Consider the following 20,773-nt stretch of genomic DNA (forward strand, 5'->3'; position numbering starts at 1 on the left):
CTGCAGTCCCAAAGTTATCATGGCAATTGTAGTCCTAAGCCATCATAGCAAAACTGTTTGTATTAATTGTCCAAAGCCATCTTCTAAATGTATCTTTAGGCTATACATATGGGGCCATCCTTCACAAGAGCAAAGTAGTGAGAACTCCAACCAGAAGTATGGCAACAGGATAGATCAGAGGCTGTACATATGGCCATCCTTGCAGGAGTAAAGTGATGAGACCTCCAGCGAGAAGTAGGGCATCAGGATGAATCATGCATTATAGAGAGCATGAGAAGTCAGCATCACTGGTGTCTCAGAAGTGGCATCTGTAGCTTGACAGACAGAGAGAGAGAGAGATTGTTAGGTATGCCCATTGCCACTTAATGGTTAAGAACAGTGTACATTGGGCACTGAGTGCAAGCAGGCACTCTGGCAATGCTAACTATGACAGCATAAGTAAAAGGGAGAGCCAGAAGGTAACACAGACATGAGGGCACCCTGGGACATAAAGCGGCCAGCCACTCCACCCTCAACAAACCTGAGTGAACACATCAGAATGGGGAGTGATAAAATCCAAACATCCCAGTTTAGCAAAATACTTTATTTTGTCCACACCTGATTCTTCATGTAATAAAATACTATTAACAAAAAGCCTGACTAAACAAATATGTTTTGAGCCTAGACTGAGACACTTACACTGTGTTTCACTCCTGAACATTACTTGGAAGGCTATTCCATAAATGTGGGGCTTTGTAAGAAAAGACTCTGCCCCCTGCTGTAGCCTTCACTACCTGAAGTACCAACAAATAGCCTGCACCTTTTGATCTAAGTAGGTGTGGTGGGTCTTAAATGACCAGAAGTTTGTTCAGGTACTGTGGCACCAGAGCATTCAGTGATTTATAGGTCAATAGTAGTATTTTATAATCAGTGCAAACTTTGATTGGGAGCCAGTGCAGTGTGGATAAGATAGGGGTGATGTAGTCATATCTTCTAGTTCTAGTAAGGACTCTTGCTGCTGCATTTTGGACTAACTGGAGCTTGTTTATGCACCTACTAGAACATCCAGACAGTAGGGCTGGGTATCACCAGATACCTCACGATACGATACTATGGCGATATTTTGCCCACGATAACGATAATATCACGGTACAGCGATTCTGCGATAATCTATATATTGCAAGAAATTTCAACCACATCACGATATCTGTGTCACTGAAGAAAATCAGAATTTATTGACCACTGTAAAATTACATTTCACATACATAACTACACACTCTTGCCAGACATATATTTGTCTCTATTCCACTGCTGGCAAAACCAAGAGTTGCTTCACTACAACATACAGAAAACTCCCATTTCTGTGCTAGTATTATCAACTTTTCTGTAAGCATGGACACATCAGTGCTGCTTAACAAGCAAAATCAAATTGTTTTATGAAAACTTAAAACTTGCACTGCAGACTGCACATACATTTCAGTGCTAACACTAATATCAATTTGTTCTTTGTAAACTTGAGAACATATACCTGAGAACATTTAACTTGTGCTTATTTTAAAGGAACAACACACTGTCTGAAACACATTGAAAAGTGCAGTGGGCATCTTAATTGGAGCATCTTAATTTAATTGGAGCGAAACAGGTTTTGCAGAGTGCATTCTCTTTGTCCGGCTCACTGTTTTTTTTTCTCCTTTCCTTTGGAATCCAAAGTGCCTCCAAACATCTGCCTTAAAGTTCGGCGGCGTCTCTAGGTTTATGTTAACAGCCATGCTTGCCTGTTTTTTTTCCTCACTGCAACCGCCGGGGAAAAAAGAGAAGACGAAGAGTGCCTTGCAGTGAGGTAGCGGCACAGCGACACCTCGCGGAGCGGAGGTGCGGAAGTCGTACTGGAGTTACAACCCATCTGAAACATGATTTTATTATTTGAAAAAATATCGATATTCAAATTTTGAGTATCGATATTGAATCGGAAGACAAAGTATCGCGATATATCGCCGTATCGATATTTTTGCACACCCCTACCAGACAGTAAGACATTACAATAAACCAACCTAGAGGTAACAAAGGCATGAACTATTTTTTTTCCTGCAACATGTAGTGACATTACATTTCTTATTTTAGCAATATTTCTGAGATGAAAGAAGGCTATCCGAGTAATATTATCTACATGAGCTTCAAATGAAAGACTGGAGTGAATAATCACACCAAGGTCAAGTTAAGTTAAATCAGTTTATCTGTATTGCGCTTTTAACAACAGACATTGTTGCAAAGCAGCTTTAAAAAAAAGAAAGACTTTAAATATATGAGCTAAAATTATCATGGCAATTGTAGTCCTCATCCATCATCACAAAACTGTAAGTGTCCAGAGCCATCATCTCAGTCTGTCTTTAGACTGTTCATATGGGGCCATCCTCCACGGGAGCGACACAATGAGACTCCAGCCAGATGTAGGGCATCAGGATGGATCACGCAGGTCCAAAGAGCAAGGTCAGCAGGTCAGCACCTGCAGTCAGGATCACTGGTGTTTCAGGATCAACATGTAACTTGACAGTGAGAGACAGGCAGAGGGAGAGACAGAGAGGGAGGGGAAGAGAGGGAGAGAAAACACAGGTTGTTGTGTATGACTGGTGTCACCTAATGGTTAAGAACAGTATACATTTTGCATTTTACAAGTATACAAGGTCTTTTACTGTTGCACATGAGGAAACAGAAGGGCCATCCAGAGTTACTATGTAACCAGAATGCTTACTTCTAACTGCATATGGCCCTAGTACAAGTACTTCTGTTTTGTCAGTATTAAATAGAAGGAAGTTAATAAGCATCCAATGTCTAATATGCTTTACACATTCCCCCTTTTTTTTTTTTCAGCTGGTGCCTCTCATCTGGCTTTGTTGAAACATACAACTGTGTGTCATCATCATCACAGTAGAAGCTATTTGTCTCTCTGTTTGACTGACTATCTGTGTATCTCTCTGTCTAACAGTATATTTCTCTGTCTATTTGTCTGTCTGTGTTTGACTGTCTAGCTGACTGTCTCTCTGTCTCACTGACTACCTGTCTGTCTTTATATCTGTCTGTCTGACAAACTGTCTGTCTCTCTTTCAGTCTCTGTTTGCCTGACTGAGTGTCCAACTGTTTTTCTGTGTGACTGTTTGTCTGTCTGACTTTGTCTGTCTACCTCTCTCTGTGTCTGCCTGACTGTCTTTGTGTCTATCTGCCTCTCTGTCTGTCTGCCTATTTATCTCTGTTTGACTGTCCGTGTGTGTTTTTCTCTGTATGTTTTTCTGTCTGTTTTCCAAACATATAAATGAATAATGATGATTATTATATGATTTCACAGTGGTACAGCAGATATCCTCATCTCATAACTCCAGCAGCCAGGGTTTAGTCCTGCACTCAGGTAACTATCTGTGCAGAGTTTCACATGTTCAAACAGCTCATGTTTTTTGTTTTTTTTTTTAACTTTTTTTAAATTTAGATTTACATATTAACAACAAACATGAGCATTTTAAGAAAGGAAATGAATATATTATCCCTCAATCTGGCAAAAAAAAATCACAGCAGTGCATAAATTACAGAAAGTTTCAGATGAATCACAATTCAAAATCATGAGTATTCAAAAAGTTCATGTAAGGACTCCACAATTGAGCAAAGTTCTTGTCTTTCTTTTTAACAATATATATTAGTCTATACAAAGCTAGACATGCCATTAGTTCCTTTGTCCACATTCTAATAGAAGGAACAGCTCATGTTTTTTTCCCACCCACAGCTTTTATCAAAGCTCATACATTTCAACTTTCCCTTCTAATCTGAGCAGGGTAGTGAATGACCACTAATCAAGTGAGTGAAAGTTAATCTAGTGAATGACAAGTAAACTCCATCCATCACCACTTATCTTGTGCAGGGTTGCAGGCAAGCTGGAGCCTATCCCAGCCAGGTCATCACAGGGCTGACACATATACCCCTTTTCCACCAAATCAGTTCCAGGGCTGGTTCGGGGCCAGTGCTGGTGCTGGTTCACAGCTCGTTCAACTTGCAAACCAGCTGAGAACCAGTTTGCTTTTCCATAGCTCGGGGTGCTAAGGGGAGCCACGTCATTACGTCACTGTATACGTCAGTTACGTCGCTGCGTTTGCATAAACCTTGGTGCGAACATCGAAGCAACAACAACACGGAGAAGAAGAAGAAGCAGCAACAACAACAACAATAATGGATGACTGCTGCTTTACTGCATCCATGATATCTCGTCGCTCATTTAAAAATGGTGCCCTCTTGCGGTCTTGCTATTGTTGTTGGGCTTAACAACTCCTCCTGCTGACGTAAGCAGTTCTTTCCTCTAGCCCAGGAAAGAGCTGGTGCTACCCTGGAACCGGTTTTTCTGGCCCAGAGCCAGAAAACAGAGTGGAAACAGAAAACCTGGTTCCAAACTATGCACTGGCCCCAATCCAGCCCTGGAACTGATTTGGTGGAAAAGGGCTAATAGAGACAAACAACCATTCACACCTACAGTCAATTTAAAGTCACCAGTAAGCCTAACCTGCATGTCTTTGGACTGTGGGGGAAACCGGAGCACCCAGAGGAAACCTATGCAAACACAGGGAGAACATACAAACTCTACACAGAAAGGCCCCCATCAGCCAATGAGCTCAAACCTAGAACCTTCTTGCTGTGAGGCAATAGCACTAACCACTACACCACTGTGCCGCCCTGACAAGTAAACTACCAAGTGAAAACTAACCTAGTGAGAGAAAGCTAACCTAATGAGTGAAAGATAATTTAGAGAATGAAAGATAACCCAACAAATGGAAGGTACCCAAACAAGTGGTAGCTAGCTAACCTAAAAAGCAAATGTAAAATAGTGAGTGACAGGTTAGCTAGTGAGTGAAAGGTAAAATTGCAAGTGATAGATAACTTAGGGTGTACTCACACTCAGACCAACTGGCTAGTACCACTCCTGAAGGCAATTGTCTCATCTCTCCACTCCCCTGTTGGCCTACGCTCACAATCTGCTGTATGTTCCAGTCCCAAGTGCACTTATGCCATCTCGATGCAGCTTACTCACTCCAATTTGCATTCATCAAAAAGGGGAAAATCAGATCCATGATCAACCCAAATATTCTCCAATTATTCTCCAATGGAAAAGTGCACACTCTAGCATTCGAGTTCTGTGCAGTTAGAGATCACATTACACAAGCCCAACTGAACCACACTCAAGCAGGCCTCTTCCAAGCAGTCCAAATGAACCACACCTGGGTGCAGTATGCAGTGATCAAGCTAGTTCAGTTAATTGGATTTGGTGGTCCAGTGCGCTCAGGTGCGGTATGGATCCCCTAGTGTGAGTACACCCTTAGTGAGCAATAGCAAACCAAGCAAGTGAAAGATAATGTAATGAGTGAAAGGTAATCAAGCAAGTAATAACTAACCTAGAAAGTGAAATTACAACCCCGATTCCAAAAAAGTTGGGACAAAGTACAAATTGTAAATAAAAACGGAATGCAATAATTTACAAATCTCAAAAACTGATATTGTATTCACAATAGAACATAGACAACATATCAAATGTCAAAAGTGAGACATTTTGAAATGTCATGCCAAATATTGGCTCATTTGAAATTTCATGACAGCAACACATCTCAAAAAAGTTGGGACAGGGGCAATAAGAGGCTGGAAAAGTTAAAGGTACAAAAAAGGAACAGCTGGAGGACCAAATTGCAACTCATTAGGTCAATTGGCAATAGCTCATTAACATGACTGGGTATAAAAAGAGCATCTTGAAGTGGCAGCGGCTCTCAGAAGTGAAGATGGGAAGAGGATCACCAATCCCCCTAATTCTGCACCGACAAATAGTGGAGCAATATCAGAAAGGAGTTCGACAGTGTAAAATTGCAAAGAGTTTGAACATATCATCATCTACAGTGCATAATATCATCAAAAGATTCAGAGAATCTGGAAGACTCTCTGCGCGTAAGGGTCAAGGCCGGAAAACCATACTGGGTGCCCGTGATCTTCGGGCCCTTAGACGGCACTGCATCACATACAGGCATGCTTCTGTATTGGAAATCACAAAATGGGCTCAGGAATATTTCCAGAGAACATTATCTGTGAACACAATTCACCGTGCCATCCGCCGTTGCCAGCTAAAACTCTATAGTTCAAAGAAGAAGCCGTATCTAAACATGATCCAGAAGCGCAGACGTCTTCTCCGGGCCAAGGCTCATTTAAAATGGACTGTGGCAAAGTGGAAAACTGTTCTATGGTCAGACGAATCAAAATTTGAAGTTCTTTATGGAAATCAGGGACGCCGTGTCATTTGGACTAAAGAGGAGAAGGATGACCCAAGTTGTTATCAGCGCTCAGTTCAGAAGCCTGCATCTCTGATGGTATGGGGTTGCATTAGTGCGTGTGGCATGGGAAGCTTACACATCTGGAAAGACACCATCAATGCTGAAAGGTATATCCAGGTTCTAGAGGAACATATGCTCCCATCCAGACGACGTCTCTTTCAGGGAAGACCTTGCATTTTCCAACATGACAGTGCCAAACCACATACTGCATCAATTACAGCATCATGGCTGCGTAGAAGAAGGGTCCGGGTACTGAACTGGCCAGCCTGCAGTCCAGATCTTTCACCCATAGAAAACATTTGGCGCATCATAAAACGGAAGATACGACAAAAAAGACCTAAGACAGTTGAGCAACTAGAATCCTGCATTAGACAAGAATGGGTTAACATTCCTATCCCTAAAATTGAGCAACTTGTCTCCTCAGTCCCCAGACATTTACAGACTGTTGTAAAGAGAAAAGGGGATGTCTCACAGTGGTAAACATGGCTTTGTCCCAACTTTTTTGAGATGTGTTGTTGTCATGAAATTTAAAGTCACCTAGTTTTTCTCTTTAAATGTTACATTTTCTCAGTTTAAACATTTGATATGTCATCTATGTTCTATTCTGAATAAAATATGGAATTTTGAAACTTCCACATCATTGCATTCCGTTTTTATTTACAATTTAGAATAGAATAGAATGCCTTTATTGTCACTATACACATGTACAATGAGATTAAAGCATCTCCAATAACAGTGCAAACAGCGTGTAGAGAGAGAGAAAGAGAGGAAAAAAAAGGGGGGGGGAGGGTGTAAGGGGGGTAAGGTGCACAGTCCTGAGGTGTATGTGTTGTGTTCCACATTATGGAGTGAGGTATTGCTCATTGCACATTATAAAGTATTGCACAGAGAGAGTCACGTTATAAAGTATTGCACATTATAAATTATTGCATGAGAGAGTCACATTATAAAATAAAATGTTATGCATTATAAAGTATTACAAGGTAAGGTAAGGTGCACAGACTTGAGGTGTATGTGTTGTGTGTAAGGTGCACAGTCCTGAGGTGTATGTGTTGTGTGTAAGATGCACAGTCCTGAGGTGAATGTGTTGCGTTTCACATTATGGAGTGAGGTATTGCACATTATAAAAGTATTGCACAGAGAGAGTCACCTTATAAAGTACTGCACATTATAAATTATTGCACGAAGAGAGTCACATAGTAAAATAAATAGACTATAAAGTCAGAGCATATCCGAGTTCAGGGCGGTTATGGCTTTTGGAAAGAAGCTGTTTTTGAATTGATTTGTCTTTGTCCTGATGCACCTGTAGCGCCTCCCTGAGGGCAACAGGTCGAACAGATCAAAGCCAGGGTGGGAGCTGTCCTTGATAATGTTCTTAGCTCTGCTAAGGCAGCGGGAGGTGTAAATGTCCATCAGGGAGGGGAGAGGGCAGCCAATGATCTTCTGTGCTGCCTTAACTACCCTCTGGAGCCTCTCCCTGTCTACAGCAATGCAGCTGCCGTACCATACTGTAATACAGTACGTCAGCAGGCTCTCGATGGATGAGCGGTAGAAGGTCAGCAGCAGGTTGGAGTTTAGGTTGTACTTCCTGAGGACTCTCAGGAAGTGTAGCCGCTGCTGAGCCTTCTTAATGACTGCTGTAATGTTTACTGACCAGGAGATGTCGGCAGAGATGAGGACGCCAAGAAACCGGAAGGTGTGGACCCTCTCCGCATACTCGTTGTTGATGTAGAGGGGGGCTAGGTCGGTGCTGTGCTTCCTGAAGTCAACAATAAGCTCTTTGGTTTTCTTGGTGTTCAGAGCGAGGTTATTTTCTGAACACCAGGCTGCCAACTTCAGGACCTCCTCTCTGTAGGCTGCCTCGTCTCCCTTTGAGATGAGTCCGACCACTGTGGTGTCGTCAGCAAACTTGACGATAAGGTTGTTGTTGTTGTGGGTCGGACTACAGTCATGTGTGTAGAGGCAGTACAGGAGGGGGCTCAGCACACAGCCCTGTGGAGAGCCGGTGCTCAACGTGCGGGTGGAGGAGAAGTGGGGGCCAAGTCTCACAGTCTGTGGCCGGTTGGTAAGAGAGTCCTTTATCCAGGCATATGTGAGAGGGGGGAGGCCGAGAGTGTCCAGTTTACTGATAAGGATGTCCGGGATTATTGTGTTGAAAGCAGAACTGTAATCCACAAAGAGTATGCGGACGTAGCTCTGCTGCTGCTCCAGGTGGTTCAGTACAGAGTGTAGAGCTACGGCGATGGCATCCTCTGTGGATCTGTTCGTGCGATATGCGAACTGGTAGGGGTCGAATCAGGGTTGTAATAATAGTAATAATCTTTATTGAGAATACCATCACAGAGTGATTTACAGAAGGGTCCTCAAAAATATAAATAAATTAAAAACATAAAAATGATACAATATAAAATATGAAAAAGACACAAGTTAGTAGAGCGGTTTACATCAACCCACAAAATAAAGTGTAACTGTGAATAAAAGTAAAGAACACAGGTCCGACCAATTAAGTCAACAGATTAGAGAGCACTGAAAAGAAAATTCTACAACTGAAGTACAGTAAGCTAAAAAAGGATTAATTTAGATTTCAAAGATTAATGAAATCACGCCCCCCCCCACATATATATATATATATATATATATATATATATATATATATATATATATATATATATATATATATATATATATATATATACACACACACAGTGGTGCTTGAAAGTTTGTGAACCCTTTAGAATTTTCTATATTTCTGCATAAATATGACCTAAAACATCATCAGATTTTCACACAAGTCCTAAAAGTAGATAAAGAGAACCCAGTTAAACAAATGAGACAAAAATATTATACTTGGTCATTTATTTATTGAGGAAAATGATCCAATATTACATACCTGTGAGTGGCAAAAGTATGTGAACCTTTGCTTTCAGTAGCTGGTCTGACCCCCTTGTGCAGCAATAACTGCAACTAAACGTTTGCGGTAACTGTTGATCAGTCCTGCACACCGGCTTGGAGGAATTTTAGCCCATTCCTCCGTACAGAACAGCTTCAACTCTGGGATGTTGGTGGGTTTCCTCACATGAACTGCTCGCTTCAGGTCCTTCCACAACATTTCCATCGGATTAAGGTCAGGACTTTGACTTGGCCATTCCAAAACATTAACTTTATTCTTCTTTAACCATTCTTTAGGCGAGCGACTTGTGTGCTTAGGGTCGTTGTCTTGCTGCATGACCCACCTTCTCTTGAGATTCAGTTCATGGACAGATGTCCTGACATTTTCCTTTAGAATTCGCTGGTATAATTCAGAATTCATTGTTCCATCAATGATGGCAAGCTGTCCTGGCCCAGATGCAGCAAAACAGGCCCAAACCATGACACTACCACCACCATGTTTCACAGATGGGATAAGGTTCTTATGCTGGAATGCAGTGTTTTCCTTTCTCCAAACATAAAGCTTCTCATTTAAACCAAAAAGTTCTATTTTGTTCTCATCCGTCCACAAAATTTTTTCCAATAGCTTTCTGGCTTGTCCACGTGATCTTTAGCAAACTGCAGACGAGCAGCAATGTTCTTTTTGGAGAGCAGTGGCTTTCTCCTTGCAACCCTGCCATGCACACCATTGTTGTTCAGTGTTCTCCTGATGGTGGACTCACAAATATTAACATTAGCCAATGTGAGAGAGGCCTTCAGTTGCTTAGAAGTTACCTTGGGGTCCTTTGTGACCTCGCCGACTATTACACGCCTTGCTCTTGGAGTGATCTTTGTTGGTCCACCACTCCTAGGGAGGGTAACAATGGTCTTGAATCTCCTCCATTTGTACACAATCTGTCTGACTGTGGATTGGTGGAGTCCAAACTCTTTAGAGATGGTTTTGTAACCTTTTCCAGCCTGATGAGCATCAACAACGCTTTTTCTGAGGTCCTCAGAAATCTTCTTTGTTCATGCCATGATACACTTCCACAAACATGTGTTGTGAAGATCAGACTTTGATAGATCCCTGTTCTTTAAATAAAACAGGGTGCCCACTCACACCTGATTGTCATCCCATTGATGGAAAACACCTGACTCTAATTTCACCTTTAAATTAACTGCTAATCCTAGAGGTTCACATACTTTTGCCACTCACAGATATGTAATATTGGATCATTTTCCTCAATAAATAAATGACCAAGTATAATATTTTTGTCTCATTTGTTTAACTGGGTTCTCTTTATCTACTTTTAGGACTTGTGTGAAAATCTGATGATGTTTTAGGTCATATTTATGCAGAAATATAGAAAATTCTAAAGGGTTCACAAAATTTCAAGCACCACTGTGTATATATATATATATATATATATATATATATATATATAAAGATAAAGTGTATATATAGAAGATAAAGGTTATTTATTTATTTATTTATTTTTAAAACAGAGAGAGAGACTATCTTACCAGAACATACTGGAAAACTACTTTGCAGAGGCCTTTTTTAAACTTTCTTAATGATGTCATTTCCCTCAAGGACTTATCTAACTTGTTCCAATCATCTGCAGTAAAATTTGTATATATCCACAAGCCCCAGTTTCTATTGGCTACTATTTTTTGGATATTACTATTAAATCTAGTGTTACAGTTGTGATAAGCCTTATTAAAATTAATTAGTGGGTGAGAAGTAAGCTAGTGAGTGAAGGATAACATCGAGAGTGAAAGATTATCTAACGTGTGAAAGATCACATAACAAGTGAAAGATAAACTAGCAAATGAAAGGCAAAGTAGCAAGTGAATGATAACCTAAAGGATGAAAGATAACCTAATGAGTAAAAGATAAACTAGGGAGTGAAAGATGATCTAGAGTGTGAAATATAACCTAAAGAGTGAAAGATAACATAGCAAATGAAAAGGTAACCTAATGAGTGAAAGATATTCTAATGAGTGAAATGTAACATAATAAGTGAAGATAACCTACTGAGTGAAAGATTAACTAGCAAGTGAAAGACATTAGCCAGGGAAAGCTGACATAGCAAGCATCGCTACTGTGTCAGTCTGTAATTAGCTGGTTGCTACATGGAGGTTGAGTGGTGTCTCAGATGGAGTCTCAGAATGAAGGCTGCCAATTAAACGTGCTCATTAGAATGTTAGGCCAGTGGTTCTCACCTGATGTACCATGGCACACTTGTGTGTCATGAGGCAAAATGAATTTTGAGGAGCCCAGTGCTTTTTATACAGAGTCATGAAATAGTATTTTTAAATACATGACACTGCTTCTTAATTAAAAACGTTTGTTGGTAGTCACTTAGTTACAATTTTTATTTTTATTTTTTTTAAATCTAAATGGCTCTTAGTCCCATTCTCAGTTTGATTTCAAAAATAAAATTAGGTCAAGGGAGAAGGATTTTAGTGACTGGAAAATGTAGTCTCTCTAATTGTTGTCAGTTCCATGTTGCAAGGCTCATAGGACTGTTAATGTTTAAGCTTAGAGAGTGTTAGGGGCTAAATAGCAACAAGCCACCATGGCTGAGACTCCTGCAGTAATTGATCACTTCTGGCCAGTATTCATGATAGGCATACATCATGTCCTAAAATAAAAAGCTTCTCCTAGATCCTTGTGATGTACAGATTTCATGAGAAGCTGAGATCTCCATTTAGCAACACCTTCTTACATGCACACTCGCCACATTAGTTCACTACCTATCAACACTGATGCTAGGATATGTCATGTAATCACAGTCACCAACTTTTACATTTTGAGTTGACAGAATTGATTCTTTATGATCGATAACCAATTTTAAGTTGGTTTGCCTTGATATTCTGGTTTGACCTTTGATGTACCTTAAGCCTCGCTCACAACCCGCCATACATGCTGCTATGGGTGGTCGACGATAAAAAATCTGGCAAAACCGTGCTTGAGACTTGTGTGACACTTGCTTGTGTTCAGCACCGTAGAAGGTCGCAGACTGCCTGTGGAGACTTTTGGTCCTACACATGCAAATTCTATGGGTCTTGCGACAAATCAAGAACGCATACACTACGTATGGGACCTGTACTCCTTTTGTACACCTGAACCAAGTCAGCAGCACGGCGAGTAGGGGCTTTTTGCGATGACAGTAAGACGCATGAGCGACGCACGGTCATTGTATGAGTGACGTGCCTCAGAAGTACTACACAAGTATTCCACACTTGCTATTTGTGTGGCCTGCAAGACAGAAGTACATCTCACTTTCTACCCCTATGTGTGGTGTGCATGCAGCACACACGACCTGCACGCGACATGAGGGGCAAGACTCTGGGTATATATATATTGGGGAGGAACCAAGCAACTGATCATGTAGCGTATAGCATTGTAGAAAGGAAGAAGTCCACCTCATTTGCTGTTTTTATTTGAGTATATGTTAATTTACCATGCAAATGTCAAATAATAAAACATGAGTATAAGGGAATAACGCATTTTATTACATTGTAAAAAATCCCAACTAAATAGCTCAACAGTTTGAGCACTGAAACACACTTTGACTCTGACTCTGAGCTACTTTCTTGCTCCTACTCCTGCTGAGTGGTGGGACGGGGTGTCAGGATGTCCTTGTCCTCATCACTGAGCATGGCACAATGGCCTGACAGTGATGATGGGATTGCAGTGTCCTCACTTCTGGGCATCGTTAGCTGAAACATACATGAAAATGAGCATATATAATATTAATTACATAAGCATATGGATACTGAAATGAATGTTTAAAGCTTGTGTATTTACCTGTGAAAATACCTCTGGCGGGGTGCTGTGCCTTCTGCCGGCTTGAAGGCATACTTCTTCCTGTCCATGCAGGGCTTGCCAGTGCTGCTACCATCATCATCAAATTCTTTCTCCTCCTCCCCCTCTGCTGTTTCAGGCTGGGTTACTTCACTTTTGGTCGCTTCTTCTTGGGTCCAATTTCCTAAACTTTAAACTGAAAATTTTTACATTTTTCCCACAAAATATCTAGTGTTCTTCAGTCAAAAGACAGATGCAGAATGCTGCAGACATGCTGGTTTTATACCCACTCCTGGCTTGCGTCACACGCAAGTTATGAGTAATTGTAACATGCTAATCACATGCGTCACACATGCTTCACAAGTGTGGCCCAAACTCATAGCGCAGGAAACTGGTAAAATGCAAGTCTCACACACTCCACACTCACTGAACACGCACTGATCACATGCGTCAGATATATGCTTTCCACGGGCTAAAGGCACAATTTTTCCCACGCCTCGAGGAAGTCAGGTGTGCCACCTGTACTTGACAAGTACTTTGCCCGTACTCCTCCCCCAAACTTTCCCCCGGGTTCACCACGACCCTGTGGCACGGCTGCGAGCTATCAAGCCATGCGATCCGTGCGTGTCCAAAACACTTACGGTGGGTTGTGAGTGAGGCTTTAGCCCCATCTCATCTTATTATCTGTAGCCGCTTTATCCTGTTCTACAGGGTCGCAGGCAAGCTGGAGCCTATCCCAGCTGACTACGGGCGAAAGGCGGGGTACACCCTGGACAAGTCGCCAGGTCATCACAGGGCTGACACATAGACACAGACAACCATTCACACTCACATTCACACCTATAGTCAATTTAGAGTCACCAGTTAACCTAACCTGCATGTCTTTGGACTGTGGGGGAAACCGGAGCACCCGGAGGAAACCCATGTGGACACGGGGAGAACATGCAAACTCCACACAGAAAGGCCCTCGCCGGCCACGGGGCTCGAACCCGGAACCTTCTTGCTGTGAGGCGACAGTGCTAACCACTACACCACCGTGCCGCCCGCTTTAGCCCCAAAAAGGTTGAAAACTTCTGTGTTAGGCCACACTGATTAGGACAGTCTGAGATCAGTAAGATCAGCTGCTGTTTGAATGTTTTTAGTACAATAACATCTTACAATGCTAAATCAGAAAAAGGTGGAACAGTATGGAAAATGCAAATAAAAAAGCAGTGATTTCTAAATTTACGTAGACTTGCAGACAGTATGAACCCAAGATATTTCATGTTTTGTCTGGTCAACTTCATTTCATACATCTAGTCCTGCATTTCAGGCCTGCAACACATTCAAAAAAAAAGGTGGGGGGGTAATTTAGGGAAAGTTTTGAGGTAAAACAATAAAATAATGATGTGATTTGAAGCAGGTGATGTCAGGTAATTGGAGTCATGATTTGGTACAAAATCAGTATCCAGGAAAGTCAGAGTTTTTGAGGTACAAAATGGGCAGAGGAGCTCCAATTTGTCAACAAATGCATGAGAATATTATTGAAGTGTTTAAAAACAATGTTTCTCAAAGAAAGGTATGAGAAGATTTACTGTAGATATTTCACCCTCTACAGTACATAATATGATTAAACGATTCAAGGAATCTGGAGGAATTTTGGTATTTAAAGAGCAAGGGCGCAAGCCTAACCCATGAAGTACTTCTATGTAAAGTAGCGATGTTAATAAATAAGTCAAAGGATGTAGAATAGGCTATTAATTGCAGTTCTAAGTTTCAGTAAGTTTGCGTACAAGCAGTCAACAAAAAATGTGCTCTCCCTACTCACCCCCTCTCCATCCTACCGTATCGGTGCCCAGGTATATATCCATTCATTCATTTCCTACACCAATACCCATGTGATTTGCCTACAGGCCCACGAACACCAAAATAAAAGCAACAGTGCAGAGGCACAGACAAATTACACAGGACATGGCATATGGCCACTATATCCCAGCCCCTAATTATTACTAAGTTGTAATAAATGCAACATCACAACATTAAAATCATAAAACCATGTGAATGTCTTTGTGTATGTTCGAAGGGGCTGTGTTGTCCTCTTTCTTCACAAAGCACAAGTCAAGTCTGGGCCAGAGGTTCAAGCACTTAGCCCGTCATAGTGATCTTTACCACCACTTTCTGTCCAGTGAGTAAGTTTGTCAGTCACTGTCAAACTGTCAAAAAAAACCCAAAACAACAAAAAAAAAACCAAACTAGTTCTTCAGGCTTCCACCTCTTGCGGAAGACAGATCTTAGGTATTGGCCTGTCTAAACAGTTGGACTTGGTCTTAATAAGCAGCCTTCGTACTAGACCTCTTCTGTCTGGAAAGGTTTGGTTGCCCCTTCCCATGACCCAGGAATTACGTGGCGCCATCTCATCCACAATAAGAATTATGTTCCCCACTATGAAATTACGCTTCGTGCTGGACCACTTCTGCCGATCCTGCAACTGTGGCAGGTACTCCTGGACCCACCGCTTCCAGAACAGGTCTGACATATACTGGACCTGTTTCCAGTGGTGATGAGCATAAATGTAATTTCTCTGAAACTCCCTTGGTGGTAAGGATGGGAATATTTTCTACAGCAACAGATGATTAGGGGTCAGTGCTTCCAAATCATTAGGATCCGTAGATACCTTGGTCAGTGGTTGACCATTAATAATGGTTTCTGTTTCACTGAGAATGGTGTGAAAACCCTTTTTGTCAAGATTCTGTGACCTCATGGTGGAATTAAAGACTTTACGTACTGACTTTATCAGTCTTTCCCAAGCTCCCCCATGGTGCGAACCTGTAGGGGGGTTGAAGACCCACTTAATGTTTTTCTGAAGAAACATATCATTAATCTGGGTCTGATTCCAACCTTCAATAGCCTGTCTGAGCTCACGCTCCACTCCAATAAAGTTTGTCCCATTATCAGAGCGCAGTTCCAGGACTTAGCCATGCCTTGCTATAAAGCATCATAGTGCATTTATAAAAGAATCAGTATCCAAAGAAGATACTACTTGAATATGGACGGTGCATACAGCCAAGCAAGTAAATATTACTCCATACCTCTTCACCACGCTCCTTCGGCTCTTGACTTCAAAGGGTCCGAAGTAATCCACTCCGACCCTGGTGAATGAAGGTTCTTCTGGAAAGACCCTATCCATAGGCAGGTCTGCCATCTGCTGGCACCCTGGGGTGACTTGCATCCTGCGACAGACAACACACTTGGACAGAATGTTTTGTACGGCTGTAGAAGCACCTGTTATCCAGTACATTTGACGTAACCTTGACAACATATAATTACACCCACCATGGCCCACCTCTTTGTGTATGTGTCTAAGAAGAATGCTTGAGATGTGGAGGTCTTTGGCTAATATAACAGGATGCTTTGCTTCTTCTGGCATAGCTGCCCTACTTAATCGCCCACCAACTCTTAGAACACTGTTGTCCAACACAGGGGAAAGCTTGAAGATGGAGCTGTTCTTACTGACACCCCTGCCACTCAGCAAACTGTCAAATTCATCAGAAAACCATCCTCTCTGGCAAAACTTGATTATCTCCATTTCAGCACTTGTTAACTCGTCCACTGTCAGCAGACCACTAAATGCATGGCCTTTGATCTCCTCCACCCTACACTCTGTGAAAAGCCCCTGTTGTTCCTTTGAGCTCAACTGCTCCCTCTTCATGCAAAGCAACAGAAGCAGGCTCTTGAACCTGAGGAGCCAAGCTACGGACTTTCTTAAACGAATCCAGGAGGAGAAATGATGGATTAAACAGGTGGTAGTGTCCATTTCCACTGAGCTGTCCAGGGCATTCACTGTAACATGCATCTTGACCTCTGGCTTGTCTGGTGGGAGTTCATTCATTTGATCTGGATTCAGAGGCTAGTCCTGTTCAGGATGCAAAAGAGACTCAGGCCCTGACAGCTAGGTTTTATTCCTCAGGAATGCATTTGCTCATGAACCTCTGCTGGATTGCTTGTGGTATTCATGTACCGCCACTGAGATACCTGAGATATTTTAAGAATTTCAGAGACCCTGTTAGCAACAAATGTAAGGAACCTTGAAGTTTCATTCTTGATGTATTTAAGTACAGATGTGCTATCACTCCAAAACACTGATGACTGAAACTGCATATGCAACTCTCTTTTCCAGAATGTGTCCCTGAGGCTTGCCATAATGGCAGCTGTAAGTTTCAAACGTGGTATAGACACATAATTCAATGGTGCTACCCTGGACTTTCCCATGACAAAAGCACTGTGCACCTCTGAATGCACATTCTGCAAGAGCAGATAGGTCACACCACCATAGCCATCCTCACATGCATCTGAAAAACGATGTAATTGTGCCATAATGACTTCTCCAAAGTCTGGTGGTTTCAGGCACCTTGTAACTTGAAATTGCTCCAGTTGGCCGAGTTCTTCTAGCCACTGTGTTCATTCCTGGGCAGCTGATGATGGAATGGAATCGTCCCAACCAAGTTCTTTCCTACATAGCTGCTGCAGGATGATCTTAGTGGTGAGGAGGAAAGGACTTAGAATTCCTAAAGGATCATAAATTGAACTCATGATGGAGAGAATGCCTCTTCTTTTCAGAGGCCTTTCTGGCACCACAGTCTTAAACTTGAAGGTGTCAAATTGAATGCACCATTGCACCCCTAAAACTCTCTCCACAGGAAGTATATCGTGATCCAAAGCCCAGTTCCTCAAGTCCTTTGCCCTTTGCTCTTTTGGGATTTCATCCATCACAGCATGTTGATTGCTCATCCATTTGGTCAATTTGAAGCCACCTTTGTAACATATGGACACCAGATCATGAAAAAGCCTCACAGCCTGTGCCTCACTAGCCACTGCTATGAGACAATCATTGGCATAAAAGCAATGTAACACTTTGTTGATTGTTTCTTGGCTGAATTGCTCTGCATTGTCTTCAGCACGTTTGCTCAGGGCAAAGTTAGCACCACTTGGTGATGAAGTTGCACCGAAGAGATGTACCTTCATTCTGAAGTCCACCAGTTCTTGTAAGGTCCCCATTGGGCCACCAGAGAAACCTCAGCAAATCTGCATCTTCACCTGGTACTCTCACCTGATGAAACATGGACTCTATGTCTGCCATGATCACCACTGGTTCTTTTCTGAACCTGGTCATAACTCCAATCAGTGAGCTTGTGAGATCTCGTCCCTGCAAGAGCTGAGCATTGAGAGACACTGACCGCAAAGTTGCTCCATAATAGAACACCGCATGGAGCGTCCCTTTCTGTGGATGGTAAACACTGTGGTGTGGTATATACCACAATATCCCATCACAGCAGGCCAGTTCTTCTGAGGGAACTTGTTCTGCATATCCTTTGTAGACGATGTCATCTATAAATGCTGTATACTGCTGTTGGAAGGATGCATCTTTCTTGAACCTTCTCTGCAGATTTAAGGCTGGCTGCTCTGTGACCTTTCTGTTATTTGGCATGCTCACTTGACTATTTCCCAGAGGCAAAGCGATCCAATAATGGCCATCCACAAGCTCAGCAGAATCTGTGACCCTCTTCATAAAGTTTTGATCCTCTCTTGACAGACCAGGTTGTTTGTCATGGCTGCATTCTGGAAAATTAATTTTAAACTGCTGCTGCCAAAGGTCATCAAGATTCAAAACAGAGACTCTCTTAACCATTGCAATGACAAGTTCTTCACCACTGTCTCCCCCCAGTGGTCCATTGACAGTCCAGCCAAGAATGGTCTTGATTGCATAGGGTCCATTATCTACACTGCAGATGACTTCCAGTGGCTCCAGAGCCTTTGGCACATTTGTACCTATCAACAGTTTGATTCCTGAGTCAGTTTCTGGCAAGTGGACGTGTTTTAAGTGAGGCCATCTCTGAAGATCCTTTTGACATGGAATGTTGCCTTGGTTGACTGGCATGCTTTCCTGTGTGTCTGGACAGTTGACAGAACTGTTCACCATCTAAACCTGCCACTTCCAGCCCAGTGCCCACGTAGCTATTCAACACCTTTTCTTGACCCATAGTACGTAAAAGGATATGTGTTCTCTTTCCTGAGAGATTAAGCTTATTCATCAAGTTCACAGTGCAGAAAACAGCAGTGCTACCTTGGTCTAGGAAGGCATGTAATCACTGTCTTATTGCTTTTCTTGGACTTAATCTGGACTGGCACTATGGGAAGCTTACAGTCATGATCACCAGCCCCAGTAAGGCCACTGGACACTAAAGCTCTATCCACTGCAAGGGTGTTTCAAACTACATACTTGACAGGACAGACACTTTCTACAATCCTTACTGATATGTCCTATACACAAACAGCAAAGCAAATACCATTTTTCTTTAAGAAAGCAATCTTTCCTCTGTGAGCCTTCTTCTTCAATTGGGGACATGACTCTAGTGTATGTTCAGCTTCACAAAACAAACAGACTTTGGCAGGTATGGCACTATCTAGTGTCTGTTCCCTTGTTTCAGTGTCACTTTCCATAGTATTCACATTTGTGGCAAAACTTCTTTTGTTGGGTCTCAGTGTGGGCTTTGAGGTGGTTCGGTTCAGGCTTTTACTTAGTGGAGTATCTTGAATATTCCCAAACACAGGGTCTGTTAAAATTCTTGCTTGTCTTTCAATAAAATCAACAATGTCACTGAATATAGCCCTTTCCTGATGCCTTTCTTGTATTTCACATGCTACAGTTCTCCAACGACCTCTTAGCCTGTAGGGCAACTTCTTCACAATTGTAAGCATATTAGCAGGCATATCCAGTTCATACATATACTGCACATCATTTATCACATTGCAACAACTTCTGAGGAAGAGACTGTAACGTCCTCTGACTTAATCGGAATCCATGACAGAGCTTTCTCCATATAAGCAGCCACAATCCTTTGCTCATTGCCAAAATGCTCTTGTAGCAAGGCCTTTGCTTGAGCATAACCCCTCTCAGAATCAATATGCAGGCAACTTCTCATGAGTTCCCTTGGGCACCCTCAAGTGAATTGTTCAAGGAAATACAGGCAATCACTGTAGCTATCAGACTTGCTTTCAACACCACTCTCAAAGGCTCTCATAAAAGAGTGATATTACAATGGATCACCATCAAAGACTTGAATGTCTCTTTTAGGCAAGGATGACAGTTACTGTTGTTGCATCAGTAAGGTTGTTATTTCATTTTATTTTTTCATGATGTCAAGAACATTGTTTTGACCACTATGGGCAAGAGGACCTTCAGTGTTATGTGTGATCCCACTTCGTAAATGAACATGGGCATGAGGATTAGACTTGTGTGTGTGGTGCTCTAAAGCGGGAAGCTGAACATGAGCATAGGTGGCTGTTCTGACTTTAGGCCTTGTGGCTAGATCACCACTTCTGTTTATGACTCGTGCATCCCTTTTTGGTGGTTCCATTGTCCGAGGAATGAATGGGGCAACATCAGCATTAAATTTCATTGGTTTTCCTTGAGCTTTACGGAGGTATGAATTCATGGCATTAGACTGTTTTGTGGTAGTGCTTTTTGCACCAGTCAGGCTTGCAGACCTCAGCACACTCACTTTAGTCATATGTGCTGCAATCTCTTTGTCTAGCTTAAGTCTCTCTTTACGTTTCCGTATTTGCTCCTCTTCTTCCTCCAGTGCGTGTTTGTCCTGCATGAGTTTTTGTCGTGCCATTAATGCTGCCAGGTCAACTTCAGCTTTAATGTGGACAGAAGAGGTGCATGATACCAATGACTTTTGTGAGCTGT

At 42.1% G+C, this 20,773-nt stretch overlaps 2 protein-coding genes across 4 annotated transcripts in view; one reads left to right on the top strand and one right to left on the bottom strand.

Moving 5' to 3' along the window:
* LOC132866040 (protein sprouty homolog 2-like) overlaps window positions 1–20,773 on the top strand; it is a 32,705-nt gene that overhangs the window by 2,204 nt on the left and 9,728 nt on the right. The window contains exons 2-3 of one of the 2 annotated variants that reach the window (XM_060898599.1): window positions 2,848–2,885; window positions 3,320–3,379. The exons of the other annotated variant lie outside the window; for it this stretch is intronic. The gene's annotated coding sequence lies outside the window, so the exon portion shown is untranslated. The remainder of the gene's footprint in view (window positions 1–2,847; window positions 2,886–3,319; window positions 3,380–20,773) is intronic. 2 annotated transcript variants of the gene reach the window in all.
* LOC132866041 (uncharacterized) lies at window positions 258–20,066 on the bottom strand. 2 transcript variants are annotated; one of them, XM_060898602.1, is made up of 2 exons: window positions 16,113–20,066; window positions 258–314 (listed from the first exon to the last, which is right to left on the bottom strand). In XM_060898602.1, exon 1 carries the CDS (start codon window positions 18,998–19,000, stop codon window positions 17,999–18,001), a length of 1,002 nt encoding a protein of 333 aa, XP_060754585.1. In that variant the 5' UTR covers window positions 19,001–20,066; the 3' UTR covers window positions 258–314; window positions 16,113–17,998. The 2 variants fall into 2 exon arrangements, with proteins under 2 accessions (XP_060754585.1, XP_060754584.1); XM_060898601.1 differs by lacking the exon at window positions 258–314 and adding an exon at window positions 12,748–12,959 and having other exon boundaries at window positions 13,048–20,066.

The sequence above is a fragment of the Neoarius graeffei genome, chromosome 18 (assembly GCF_027579695.1).
Source record: "Neoarius graeffei isolate fNeoGra1 chromosome 18, fNeoGra1.pri, whole genome shotgun sequence".
NCBI lineage: Eukaryota > Metazoa > Chordata > Actinopteri > Siluriformes > Ariidae > Neoarius > Neoarius graeffei.